Genomic DNA, 15,344 nt, shown 5'->3' with positions numbered 1-15,344 from the left:
CTCCTGGAGTCCAAAGGCCTTGAGTGGATATCTCCTTTCTGAGTTTCTGCCTTCTAAACTGCCTTCCCCTTTCTTCTTGTACTTCCCATTGAAAATGACAATAAACACATCTCCCAGCTCACCTTTTAAGACTGAGATGAAGCCAGGAAACTTTTGTCCAAGTTATCTTGAGTTGGGGGTTTTGCATCATGCTGTGAAAGTTACAATGATAAAGCTCCCCTGGTTACATTAGAAGAAATAGTGGGATGCCATGTTTTGATCCTAGAAGCTTGTTGAAAATGGCCCTTTAAAGACGAAAGCAAGTCTAGTTAGTGGAAAGGAGAGTAGAATAAAGAGTTATTTGGATGTGAAGAAAATAAAAGGCTTTAGAACAACTGAGGGAAAGATGTGTCAGAGTTAACAGTGAATAAAATATTAGGGAAATAAAAGGAGTGGAGGTGACCATTAGTAACAGTTAAAGCAGAAAAAGATAAGTCATTGAGAATTGAGGGGAAAGATGAAAAAGGATAAAAGGAAATATTACCGTCTGAACAAAAAGAGCAGGAAGCCATAGATAGAATAAACATTCCCTGTAATGCGGCTAAAAGCTAACACAGAATTGGTTGAATATAAGTCTGGGGTAGGAGCAGATATACTATGTCTGTAAGGCAGAGACAACATTTTCAGACAAGTTTATAAAATGGTGAAAAGTGTAGACATAAATTGATTGATAATGCTGTACTTTACACTTTCTGCAAGGTAAAAATTCACAATAATTGGAAGCCAAATCGCCTAAATATTGCAAAGATAAAGGAAAAATGGAAAGTGTAACTGCCATAGGAGGAGTCCAAGGTAATGTTACTAACCTGGTTTCTTTTAGCCTCTGTTATTACCTAGATCGTCAGCTTATATTTACACATCACTGAACTATCCCTAACCATTTTCTGGATCTTGGTAGTGGCCTCAAACATCTAAGTATTTTTAAACATTCTGGTTCTGCTTGATTCTTTCCAGTTTTCATCCAGATGTTAGCCTTGTGACAATATGGCCTTCATTCTGAGAGGTCACACCACTCATTGGTTTCTTGGCTAATCACATTTTTCAGAGATAGAAAGGTCTTGTGTTGGACCATAAAGAAATGCATGAAAGAAACTGAGAATGAGAGGGGAGGGAGGCAGGGAGACTTAAAATGTTAGTCGGTTAGGGGGAAAAGTCCGTTCAAAATTTTGTGCTTTTTATTTCCTCTTCCATGTGGAATAGAGCAAAATACATTGCTACTGCTTCTGGAAATCCAGATTTCCCAAACAGTATTCGATAGACATTCTCAAGTCTGTGAAAACTTTCTTCTTCATTTAGGCACAATTAACCTTATTCTCAGGGTTATTCTCACGACAACCTATGTTCACTGCTTTGAGATGAACTGAAAAGTATCAAACCAAATCTGCTCTTTGTATTTTTTTCCCTAGTAATATACACGGACCCACAGTTTCACTGAGAAGGGGGCTAATCAGATTTTGCTGATCCAACAATTCACATACAAATTCACATATAAATTTTTAAATATCCTCCATCCCTATATCACTGACTTTTCCTGAACGTGCTATCATTGATAATCAGCCTAGTTCCATTTAGCATTTACTAGCTTACACAGAATCAACAGCCATAACCCACTAAATTACTTAGGGGATTAAAAAAAAAAAAACTACATAGACACACACAAAACGGTGATATTGGAATGTACAGGATGGTCTAGTTTAAATGAAAAAGGTCCCCCAAAGTATGATTGTTTCCAGCTTCTCAGAGGTGAATTAAAAGCTGTTTGGTGTCGTGAAGATGACAGAAGCCATCACATTTATGGGCCTGCTTTGCATACCAAGTCTATTAATAATTTCCATACTCAGGGTGGCTTCACATTCCACACATGTTAATATAGATGCCATTTGGGAATTGCTTGGAGGAAAAGAGAAAAAAAGAGAAAAGGAGAAGAGAAGAGAGGAGATGATGCAGACGAGAGGAGATGAGAGCCAGAAAACTGGTACCTTAAACCAAGTTCCGTTTAAAATATAGTGACTCTGATAAATAGAAGAATCAAAAGACAAATGAGAGTTCGTGATGGCCTGACCCAGGAGTCACACTCAGGGATCAAATTAACATGAAATCACACACTGGAATTCACTTATTGTGCCAGTCCTGCACCTTGTCATTATAGACTCTAATTATTGAAATGATTTCATAGGCATAATTGCATCAAGATGTGCATGGGCTTCACCTTGGAGGGCTCCCTTGATGCTCAACATTGTATCTTCATTACTGTGTTCCTTTCAACTCTTAAAATGTGCTCCAGCCTCCCAGAACAATCCAATCGAACAGGCTGAGTTTTCTTTTCCCCCTTTTCTTTAAACATGCCAGCCACATAGCACAGGAATGAAGGAATGTGGTTATCCTGAAAGGCAGGCCTGGGACCATAAGGGCAAATGTACAGTCACCTTCCCTAAAGGGACCATAGAGCATCTGACCAAATTAAACCATTGTTTTCATATCCTTCTTTCCCAAATGTTAAAGAATGGTGCTCAAGAGCCTACAATTAAAGGCTTATTTGTCTACCATCAATTTTTAATTCATTGTGCTAAAACTAAGCTTGTCATACCTTTAGCAATGCACTCCATGCCCTCATAAAGATAAAACAATATAACACTGGCATTAAAAACAGGAAGAGATTATAACCACAGATCTGAGCAGAGCATATTTTGAGGACATTAATTGGATTTGGGGGGATTTGAGTTTAGAATAGCCAGTAGAGGTTTCAAATCTTTCAGAAAACTATCTTATTAGCATTAAGAATAAGAGTTTAAATTCCTATGCCTAAAACTTCCCAGAAGCTAACATCCTGCTCTCACCATTATTTTGATCCGATGCTATGTATGAGACAGAACAGCAATCCATAGGAAGGCAATGGTCTGTTCTCAGGATCTGCCCAGAGGAAATGGATTTCATACACTGGAGGCTTGGTGGTCCCCTTTCCTGGGAGCAGTCAGGAAATGCTTATCGGTGACAAATTACTAAAAAGAGACACACACCACTCTATTCACCTCTAAGCTGACAAAGCCCTAATTCAAGACCTTCCACCCTGGGTCAAGCAGTGACCTAAGAAAAATGATCAGAAAATAGTTTAGGGAATACCGTATCCTGAGTCACATTCTTAGACATCGGTGACTAGGCCAAAAGCGTCGTCAAGTGACATTGCTTACGGTTTAGAATCGCCTGGTCCTCGATGAATTCAGCTGGCTGGTTGATATGGAACAATTTCTGCTGAAATCCAGGAGTGCAGTCCAAATCTTCTGCAGATGTTAGCTGCAGCACCTGAGAAAAATGAAGCCATCAATATTTTAACAGCGGCTTATACGTTTGCCCTGGTAACTTTTACCAAATCTGTGACTTTTAGAAACGAGCTGAGGTTTTAATTTCATTTCCCAAATTAAGAGGTAAGTTGATACCTCTCCTGTGGCTGCCAACCATTCGTTTTGGCAATGAGATTTGGAAAACACGCAAATGGGAACAGCTGCTGCAGTGTCCATTAAGTTGTAGTTAAAGAAATAACTTCCTCAGATTTTTACACCTGCTAAGAATCTCGTCATGCTTTCCACGTGTGAAATTTCATTACAGAAACTGTCAATTTCATATGACGCCTGAGCTAAAACCAACTTCACTTTCATAGATGCAAAGGGACACGGTCATCGACAAAGAGGAGGAAAATGGAACTATTCCATTGGAAGTTACTTCTAACAAGAATCCAGGGCCCCATAGACCTTCACAGTCCAAGATGGTGGTCACGAGCCACAGGTGACTACTGAGCCCTTGAAATGTAGCTGGGCTGAAACTGTCAGTAGAAAAATACATGTTGGATTTTGAAGACTATATACTGAAAAGAAAAATAAAGTAAAATACATAATTAATAATTTTTATAGGATTCCATGTTGAAATGCTACTTTACAGATTGGACTAAATAGATCCACTATGAAAATAAATTTACCCCTTTCTTTTGACTTTAGTGTGTTTGGCTACTAGGAAATGTAAATTTTACAATTGCTTCTGAAGGCTCAGCTTTGTCTTTGCAAATCCTTGGGGCACTTCATCCAGAAGTTAAAAATTTAGGTTATATGTTTTGGAACATAAAAGTTATGTTAAAATACTCTTGGACAAGGGGTAATGAAGTAAGGTAAGAAATAGTCATAGGCTTAGTAGGCAAAGACGATAAGCAGTGTGAAGTTAGAGATTACCTCTTTTTCCCCATCTTGTATACCGAGCACCTACCACATAGACTGGCACAGAGAAGACGCTCCATAATACTTACAATACAATGATTGCTAATATTTTTCAGCCTTCGCTATATGGCAAGCACTGTCCTAAGTTTGTTGCATGCATTATCTCCTTCAATCTCCACAACAGCGCTGTGATGTACTTAGCATGTTATAAGACACATTTTGCTGACAAGGGGCCTGACATTCTAGAGAGGCCTACAATCTTGCCCCGAATCACACAGTTAGGATGGGTGGAGTCAGGATCTGAATCCAGGTTTAAACGTTCTCTGATTTTGACAGAGCTCCGCCCACACCCTTCAGGCGAGAATTTGTATTTTTTTGTCTGGGAATTTCTCTGAAATCTGTGGGAGGCTGCTTTACCCGAGTATGGCACCAGCAGGCAGTGTTTGGAAATTCACACCCCCAAGACCATCGCCATAACTGATGAAAACTGCTGTGTGAATACCCCAGCCCTCAGGTGAGATAACGCAGAGGCAAGTGTTCCGTCTCCCACTTGGACTTAAGCAACAGTTGTCCACGGTGGTATCTGGCTTGATAACTCACCGTCCATTAGCTGCTTTCTCTTCTTTGGCTCATTTACTCATCCCCTGTTGGTATTTTTCTGACATCACCCTCCAAATAAAACTATTTGCACTCAAATCTTTGACTCAGTGTCTGCTTATTGGGAAACTAAACTTTGATACCAGAATGCAAACTCTTTTTTTTTTTAACTTTTTATTTTGTACTTGAGTCTAGCTGATTAATGTTGTGATAGTTTCAGGTACACAGCAAAGTGACTCAGCCATACCAGAATACAAACTGTTAACCACTGCACACAGGCTGTTGAAGAAAACTCATTATCATCCCCACCGGTGATCTCAAAGGAGTGTACAAAAGGTTGGAAGCTGTGGAACCAGGGCTTCTCTCTAAATATCAGCTCTCTGAAATGCACTGAACCCAAAGAACAAGAGCAAGAATCAATCTCCCAAGGTTCACCATGTGGCCGGCCTGAGAAACATCAGAGGAACTGAAATAGGAGAGTCATCACCCTGACAGACATCATCCTTCTAAAATCAAAGGGGGGAAGGATGCTATAGTCGCATATTTGAGCAGTTCTGTGTGTAAAACTTTCCCTTGCCTTGACAGCAGGCTCTGAGTAGATCACGTCTAAGGCAATCATAACGCTGACATCCCGAGTGGTGCACACAGAACACGCAGATTCAGGACTCAGAATCATTTGCTGGCAATTATGCAAGCAGAAAATCTATAACTGGCCAACGTTAATTCAGTCAAACATCAAGTTGTCAAGGGTTGCCTCCAGGCACCTTATGCCTACAATTATACGTTAACCTTATAATCAGCTAATTCTTCCCTCAAATCCCAGACCAGTAAACCAGTCATTCCCGAGGAATTAAGGCAGACGACATTTCTCCAGGGATCCTGAGCTAAGAATCCAAGATTGACTGAGAGCACAGGGGAGTGGAATTCCTCGTGCTTATCTCTCTGTGGCTTAGTCTCTGTCCTGGCCTCTTGGCAGGTTCTACTTAGGATTCCTCTGGAATCATCAAGGAAAAATAAACCGTTTCCAACTGCAGTTGCTCAGGGAGGGTGAGGGTGGTGGGAGAACTCCCAGAGGCTCAAGGTTTTTTGGGTTTTTTTTTGCAAAAGCTTGGGTCACTTTATCCACCAGGCAAAATTCAGGTTAAAGGCTTTGTAATATGAACACACAGCACTCTCCTGGGCCAGTGTGACTTAGCAAGGTAAGAACTAGTCAAACAATTCATTCACTCTCTCCTCCCTGTGTCCATTAATTCACTTATTCCCAAACATTTATTAAACTCCTGGGATTCAGTGAGCACTTTGCTAGGTGTTGTCCTGGAGCTTATGGAGAAGCCCTATAACACAGTCATTAAAAGCATGAATTCCAGAGCTGTTTGACTTCGTTCATTCTTGGCTCTGCCCTTTACTGACTGTGCTATTTGGCATTTTTTCCCCCAGCCACTCTGGTCTCAGTTTTCTCATGTAGAGAAATATGGAAAACAAGATGTGCATTGGGGGTGGCCATGTGGGTTCAATGGAATGATACATATAAAGCAATTAGAATAGTGCTGCACAGGATAAGCAGTCAGGAGTGTTAACTGTTATTATGGACTATAAAGGTGAGAGGCATTAACAAATCATCATTTAATTAATTGATTAACTAAAATTAAAATTTAACTTGAAAGGAAATCACGGCTCTCTTCAGGAGCATGTAAAAGCTGGGAGTCGGGAGTCGAACTTCATCTAGAGGAATCAAGGAAAGCAAACCCACTGAAGGGGTTATTTCTGCTTTGATCTCAAAGATGGATCAGAATTAGCTGGATAAATGGAGAGGAATACAGAGTGGTCTCTTTAACCAGTACACACTTTGCTTTCACGTGAATTTACGCCTCTCTGGATTTCATGCAGCAGATCTCTGAAACGACAAAACTGCGTTTAAAAAAGAATCCAGGGGCTTCCCTGGTGGCGCAGTGGTTGAGAGTCCGCCTGCCGATGCAGGGGTCACGGGTTCCTGCCCCGGTCCGCGAAGATCCCACATGCCGCGGAGCGGCTGGGCCCGTGAGCCATGGCCGCTGAGCCTGCGCGTCCGGAGCCTGTGCTCCGCAACGCGAGAGGCCACAACAGTGAGACACCTGCGTCCCGGAAAAAAAAAAAAAAAACCAGACTAATTTACGGCTCCCCAAAAGCTGAATGTCTGGCTGAGCACTAGTGGTAGAGCGTTCGAGTTACTGCTATTACCCCTTGATTTTTGTAGCAGATTTCAAATAGTATTCAGCTATGAGCTTGCCATGGCTTCAAATTCAATAGCACTGAATTTGGTGGTGGGATATGCAGAGGCATCCCTCACTGGTCTAAGATGAGCACTCAGACATGACTCCAGAATTAGGCAGCCCCTTCTCCAATATCATCACATGTCATTCTTATAAATATGATACCTGGACATGCTTCTCCCCAAACTCTCTTTAACATTTCCAGAATATATGCTATGAGCAACATTCCAAATGCATCTTTAATGCCATGGCAGTAATGGTCTTCCTACATGGTTCTTTTGTTCATTTATGCATTAGTTTGCACGTCATCAACAATCGGCAACCAATACACCTTTGAAAGCTCAGCAATGATCAAGTTTTATGATCACCAAAGGATTTCTACTACGTGAAAATTACAATCAGCCTGCTTATGAAGGCAGATTCACGTTCAGACAGACTGTAAGCACAGGACAGAGCCACAATGGTTCTGTATGAATCCCAGTTTACCAGCTGCCATTTACTAACTGTAACCCTCTGTATCTCAGTTTCCTCAGATAGAGTCTTATATGTTGTCATGAGGATTAAGTGAGTTAACTATTGTAAAGAGCTTTGCACGGTACTGGACACATAATAATTGCTCAATAAATGTTTGCTATTATTATTTTTACCATTATTATTTCTATGTATTATGTTTAAATCAATATACAGGATTCACTCATATTCCCAGGGTAGACATTGACAAATATCATCAAAATATTACTTTTGTTGCTACTATAAAATTGTTCAATGGATAGACTATGCTCAGAAATATCAGAGGGAAACAGTAGGGATCTGAATCAGGTAAAAGATAAGGAGAGAATGTGCACCTTGGGGTCAGCTGCACAGTAAGCACATCAGGGCCTATCGTGGACTGACTTGAGCTGCTTTTGCAGGACACTGAGCCTCCTTTAAAATGACAGCTCAGGGACTTCCCTGGTGGTCCAGTGGTTGAGATTCCACGCTCCCAGCGCAGGGGGCCCGGGTTTGATCCCTGGTCAGGGAACTGGATCCTGCATGCCACAGCTAAGGATCTCGCAGGCTGCAATAAAGACCCCACATGCCGCAAGAAAGACCCCGTGTGCCGCAACAAAGATCCTGCGTGCCGCAACTAGGACCCAGCACAGCCAAATAAATAAATCAATATTAAAAAAAAAAGAATAAAATGACAAATCAGAGCTCTGTCCTCTATGTACGAGCCCCTGCCCTAAGCTTATGTATGGATGGCAAATTCTGACAACACACTCTTCATACCTGCTTCTCTTCTTAGCTTCCATTTCCGTGCTGCTGTTCAGAGCCTTCTCTTTTAAAAAGAAAGTTTATGTTTATCCTCACAGGTGCTGATTCAAGAGCATAGCCAACTTTGGAGTTTGCTTCCAGAAAAATGATTTTTTTCTGCCCCAGACTGCAGGTTGCCAACTGGCAGCATAAGGGATGGATCGGGCCAGCAGATGTGGTTGGTTCAGCCAGAGAAGTCTGTCATAAAAGTAAAATTATCATGTTCTATCGAGCACACCTCTCTGAGCTATCCTTGCCTGCACGACTCCCTACGTTGCTGCTCCCCAGCACTCAACTTAGTTACACCCTAGTCTGGCCCTCTAGGCATATGAGTTTGCAACCCCTGCTTTAGACTTTGGAAATAAGCTTTTCAGGCAAAGAACTCTCCTTGTTATGAGTATCTAGTTACTTCTCATAATAGTACCCACAGCTATGTGCTCCTGGCTCTATTGCAGTAGTTTTGGTCATGTGACTAAGCACTGGCAACAAAAGGAGGGTGGAAGGAATTTCACCACTATTCCTGGCCCCCGAAGTGCCCTCTTTTACCCAGCTCGGAGAATAGAATAGAAGGACTTCCAAGGTGGTGGAGTCATCCAACAGAACGATCCGAGAAATCAGTCACTGCTTAGAGGACAAGCACCTGGGAGAGATGCCCAGCAAGGAAACTCCACCTGCAGCCTGTGGTCCCTGAGATCTGGGGTTGTTTGTTACACTTGGCTGACTATGCACTAAACCTGGAAGGCATAAGGGCAGAGGGTTTTCTATATGACAGCATCACAGACTGTTCTAGAGGTCAGAGAGAAAACAGAAGAACTGAAGAAAAGCTTAACACAAACGGCCATAAATAAAAACAGAGAAAGTTACTGCCACAAATAATTATATCAGCAGGCTGTGAACAAGCTCAGATCTCATCCTCTCTTAAGTCAGCTTCAAAATGGTATTTTCCAAATGAACTCGCTAGTGTCTCCTGGCCCCTTGTTGTTTTCCTTTCATTGACTCACTCGCTTTTTGCTATTAGGGTAGATGGGCACTTACTTTACCCTTGCCACAAAACACCTCCGGTTTACTCTTGTCAAAGTCAGTCCAGTGGAATCAGTTTGGAGGGGCTTAGACTGGCGGAGAAGAAAGGCTACTATCTCTGATTTGCAGGATAGAAAAATGTTACAGCAATGTATCTGATTGATTCTTTATCCTGCCAGGGACCAAAAACCCCGAGTCCTGGAAGGGTTTATAAAGGCACACCGCCTACAGGGAAAGCACAGAGAAAAGAAGCACTTCAAAGACACACACGTACACACACACACACCTGCAGGAGCACATATTGATATGTTCACTGTAAGTGTCAGTTCATGTCATCCACGCTCCCTGAGTCTGACCTCCTTGAAATATTCCTGGTGTTTTACAGCCTCTGGACACAGAACACCTGCCACCTTCTTGGCCATTAATGCACGACACTTAGAAATGATTTTGTAATTCTTGGGGAGATAAAGGGTTCTGTTGTTGACTTCATACACAGTTTGAGACCAACATTCTAGACTTATTTCTAATTGAATGATACTCAGTATCTTTTCCTCAAATTATTAAAAGGGAAGATGCATATAACTGGAAAAGCATGGGACAAGAAGCCAAAACTAATCTGAGCCTGAATTCTGGCTATGCGGCCATTTCCCTGACTTTTGGCAAATTACTTAAACTTGAACAGCCTCTGTGTTTTCTTTAAATGAGCATAACACCACCTATGCATACAGTTGCTGGGGGACTTTAATGAGATAATGTAAAAAGAAAGACTATATGGTAGACAGAATAATGGTCCCCAACAGATGCCCTCAGTCTAATCCCTGGGACCTGTGAATATGTCACACTAAATGAAAAGGAGAATTAAGGTTGAAAATCACCTGACCTTAAAATAGAGTGATTATCCTAGATTAGATGGACCCCATGTAATCACACTTAGAGAAAGAGATGTGACAATGAAAGCCAGGTCATAGTGATGTCATGTGAGAAGGACTCAACCTGCCATTGCTGGCCTTGAAGGCGGAGAAAGGGGCCACCAGCCAAGGAATGCAAGAGACGAGAAGCTGGAAAAGGTACCAAAAAAAGGATTTTCCCCTGGAACCTCAAGAAGGAATACAGCCCTGCTGACACCTGGATTTTGCTCAATGAGACTTCTGACCTTCAAAACTGTAAGATAATCCATGGTGCTGTTTTACATTGCTAAGCATGTGGTACGTTGTTACAGCAGCCACAGGACACTCATATGGTTACCACAGTGCTGGCCCCACAGTAGACACTCAGAAAATATTGGTTCCCTTTACTTGATTTTTCAAGATATAATTTGAGCAAACCAATGGAGAGGGAGAAACAGAGGAGGGAAAGAGGAAGGTGGAGTGGAGGGAAACTGAGAGAGGGAGGAAAAGAGGAGAGGGAAGGTGAAAAAAGAGTCATGGCATTGGTTCAAGATGGCGGAGTAGAAGGACGTGCTCTCACTCCCTCTTGCTAGAGCACCAGAATCACAACTAACTGCTGAACAATCATCGACAGGAAGACAATGGAACTCACCAAAAAAGATACCCCACATCCAAAGACAAAGGAGAAGCCGCAATGAGACAGAAGGAGGGGCACAATCTCAGTAAAATCAAATCCCATAACCACTGGGTGGGTGACTCACAAACTAGAAAATAATTATACCACAGAAGTCCACCCACTGGAGTGAAGGTTCTAAGCCCCATGTCAGGCTTCCCAACCTGGGGGTCTGGCAACGGGAGGAGGAATTCCCAGGGAAACAGACTTTGAAGGCTGGCGGGATTTGCTTGCAGGACTTCGACAGGACTGGGAGAAACATAGACTCCACTCTTGGAGGGCACACACAAAGTAGTGTGCACATCAGGACCCAGGGGAAGGAGCAGTGACCCCATAGGAGACTGAACAAAACCTGCCTGCTAGGGTTGGAGAGACTCCTGCAGAGGTGGAGGGTGGCTGTGTCTCCCTGTGAGGACAAGGACATTGGCAGCAGAAATTCTGGGAAGCACTCCTTGGCGTGAGCCCTCCTGAAGTCCACCATTAGCCCCACCAAAGAGCCTCTAGGCTCCAGTGTTGGGTCGCCTCAGACCAAACAACCAACAGGGAGGGAACTCAGCCCCACCCATCAGCAGACAAGCAGATTAAAGTTTTACTGAGCTCTGCCCAACAGAGCAACCCCAAGCTCTACCCACCACCAGTCCTTCCCAATAGGAAGCTTGCACAGCCTCTTAGATAGCCTCATCCACCAGAGAACAGACAGCAGAAACAAGAAGAACTACAATCCTGCAGCCTGTGGAACAAAAACCACATTCACAGAAAGATAGACAAAATGAAAAGGCAGAGGACTATGTACCAGATGAAGGAACAAGATAAAGCCCCAGGAAACAACTAAATGAAGTGGAGATAGGCAACCTTCCAGAAAAAGAATTCAGAATAATGATAGTGAAGATGATCCAGGACCTCGGAAAAAGAACGGAGGCAAAGGTCGAGAAGATGCAAGAAATGTTTAACAAAGACCTAGAAATTAAAGAACAAACAACTACAAGAATTAAAGAACAAACAAACAGAGATGAACAATACAATAACTGAAATGAAAAATACACTAGAAGGAATCAATAGCAGAATAACTGAGGCAGAAGAATGGGTAAGTGACCTGGAAGACAGAATGGTGGAATTCACTGCTGTGGAACAGAATAAAGAAAAAGAATGAAAAGAAATGAAGACAGCCTAAGAGACCTCTGGGACAACATTAAATGCACCAACATTCAAATTATAGGGGTCCCAGAAGGAGAAGAGAATGAGAAAGGACCCGAGAAAATATTTGAAGAGATTATAGTTGAAAACTTCCCTAATGGGAAACGAAATAGTCTCTGCAGTCAAGGAAGTGCAGAGTCCCATGCAGGATAAACCCAAGGAGAAACACGCTGAGACACACAGTAATCAAATTGAAAAAAATTAAAGACAAAAAAATATTATTAAAAGCAACAAGGGAAAAATGACAAATAACATACAAGGGAACTCCCATAAGGTTAACAGCTGATTTCTCAGTAGAAACTCTGCAAGCCAGAAGGGAGTGGCACGATATATTTAAACTGATGAAAGGGAAGAACCTACAACCAAAATTACTCTACTCAGCAAGGATCTCAATCAGATTCGACGGAGAAATCAAAAGCTTTACAGACAAGCAGAAGCTAAGAGAATTCAGCACCACCAAACCAGCTCTATGACAAATGCTAAAGGAACTTCTCTAAGTGCGAAACAGCAAGAGAAGATAAGGACCTACAAAAACAAACCCAAAACAATTAAGAAAATGGTAATAGGAACATATATATTGATAATCACCTTGAATGTAAATGGATTAAATGCTCCAACCAAAAGACTCAGACTGGCTGAATGGATACAAAAACAAGACCTGTATATATGCAGTCTACAAGAGACCCACTTCAGACCTAGGGACACATACAGACTGAAAATGAGGGAATGGAAAAAGATATTCCATGCAAATGGAAATCACAAGAAAGCTGGCGTAGGAATACTCATATCAAATGAAATAGACTTTAAAATAAAGAATGTTACAAGGAACAAGAAAGGACACTACATAATGATCAAGGGATCAATACAAGAAGAAGATATAACAATTATAAATATATATGCACCCAACATAGGAGCACCTCAATATCTAAAGCAACTGCGAACAGCTATAAAAGAGGAACTCGACAGTAGCACAATAATAGTGGGGAAATTTAACACCCCACTTACATCAATGGACAGATCATTCAGACAGAAAATTAATAAGGAAAGAGAAGCTTTAAATGACACAGTAGACCAGAGAGATTTAACTGATATTTATAGGACATTCCATCCAAAAACAGCAGATTGCACTTTCTTCACAAGTGCACATGGAACATTCTCCAGGATAGATCACATCTTGGGTCACAAATCAAGCCTTGGTAAATTTAGGAAAATTGAAATCATATCAAGCATCTTTTTGACCACAACGCTATGTGATTAGAAATAAATTACAGGAAAAAAAAAAAGTAAAAAACACAAACACATGGAGGCTAAACAATATGTTCCTAAATAACCAAGAGTTCACTGAAAAATCAAAGAGGAAATCAAAAAATACCTACAGACAAAAGACAATGAAAACACAATGATCCAAAACCTGTGGGATGCAGCAAAAGCAGTCCTAAGAGGGAAATCTGTAGCAATACAATCCTACCTCAAGAAACAAGAAAAATCTCAAATAAACAACCTAACCTCACACCTAAAGCAATTAGAGAAAGAAGAACCAAAAAACCCCCAAAGTTAGCAGAAGGAAAGAAATCATAAAGATCAGATCAGAAATAAATGAAATAGAAATGAAGGAAACGATAGCAAAGATCAATGAAACTAAAAGCTGGTTCTTTGAGAAGATAAAGAAAATTGATAAACCATTAGCCAGACTCATCAAGAAAAAAAAGGGAGAAGACTCAAATCAATAGAATTAGAAGTGAAAAAGGTGAAGTGACAACTGACACTGCAGAAATACAAATGATTATGAGAGATTACTACAAGCAACTATATGCCAATAAAATGGACAACCTGGAAGAAATGGACAAATTCTTAGAAAAGCACAACATTCCAGGACTGAAGCAGGAAGAAATAGAAAATATAAACAGACCAATCACAAGCACTGAAATTGAAACTGTGATTAAAAAATCTTCCAAAAAACAAAAGCTTAGAACCAGATGGCTTCACAGGTGAATTCTATCAAACATTTAGAGAAAGAGCTAACACCTATCCTTCTCAAACTCTTCCAAAATATAGCAGAGGGAGGAACACTCCCAAACTCATTCTATGAGGCCACCATAACCCTGATACCAAAACCAGACAAAAATGTCACAAAAAAAGAAAACTACAGGCCAATATCACCGATGAGCATAGATGCAAAAATCCTCAACAAAATACTAGTGAACAGAATCCAACAGCACATTAAAAGGATCATACATCAAGATCAAGTGGGGTTTATCCCAGGAATGCAAGGATTCTTCAATATATGGAAATCAATCAATATGATACACCATATTAACAACTTGAAGGAGAAAAACCATATGATTATCTCAAAAGATACAGAAAAAGCTTTTGACAAAATTCAACACCCATTTACGATAAAAACCCTCCAAAAAGTAGGCATAGAGGGAACTTACCTCAACATAATAATGGTCACATATATGACAAACCCACAGCCAACATTGTTCTCAATGGTGAAAAACTGAAACCATTTCCACGAAGACCAGGAACAAGACAAGGTTGCCCACTCTCACCACTATTATTCAACATAGCTTTGGAATTTTTATCCACAGTAATCAGAGAAGAAAAAGAAATAAAAGGAATTCAAATCGGAAAAGAAGAAGTAAAACAAACTGTCACTGTTTGCAGATGACATGATACTACGCATAGAGAATCCTAAAGATGCCACCAGAAAACTACTAGAGCTAATCAATGAATTAGGTAAAGTAGCAGGATACAAAATTAATGCACAGAAATCTCTGGCATTCCTACACACTACTGATGAAAAATCTGAAAGAGAAATTAAGGAAACACTCCCATTTACCACTGCAACAAAAAGAATAAAATACCTAGGAATAAACTTAGCAAGGAGACAAAAGACCTGTACGCAGAAATTTATAAGACACTGATGAAAGAAATTAAAGATGATACAAACAGATGGAGAGATATACCATGTTCTTGGATTGGAAGAATCAACATTGTGAAAATGACTATACTACCCAAAGCAATCTGTAGAGTCAATGCAATCCCTATCAAGCTACCAATGGCATTTTTCAGAGAACTAGAACAAAATGTTCCACAATTTGTATGGAAATACAAAAGACCCCGAATAGCCAAAGCAATCTTGAGAAAGAAAAACGCAGCTGGAGGAATCAGGCTCCCGGACTTCAGA

The 15,344-nt window shown here is 40.9% G+C and overlaps 1 protein-coding gene across 1 annotated transcript in view; it reads right to left on the bottom strand.

Moving 5' to 3' along the window:
• The window catches only part of CDH13 (cadherin 13), a 1,031,132-nt gene that overhangs the window by 811,114 nt on the left and 204,674 nt on the right, over nt 1-15,344 (bottom strand). Inside the window, exon 2 of the mRNA XM_082677069.1 lies at nt 3,228-3,339. Coding sequence (XP_082533195.1) covers nt 3,228-3,339 — 112 coding nt within the window. The remainder of the gene's footprint in view (nt 1-3,227; nt 3,340-15,344) is intronic.

This window comes from Grampus griseus (genome assembly GCF_964374135.1).
Source record: "Grampus griseus genome assembly, chromosome: 19".
NCBI lineage: Eukaryota > Metazoa > Chordata > Mammalia > Artiodactyla > Delphinidae > Grampus > Grampus griseus.
This window is presented reverse-complemented; position numbering and strand designations above follow the sequence as displayed.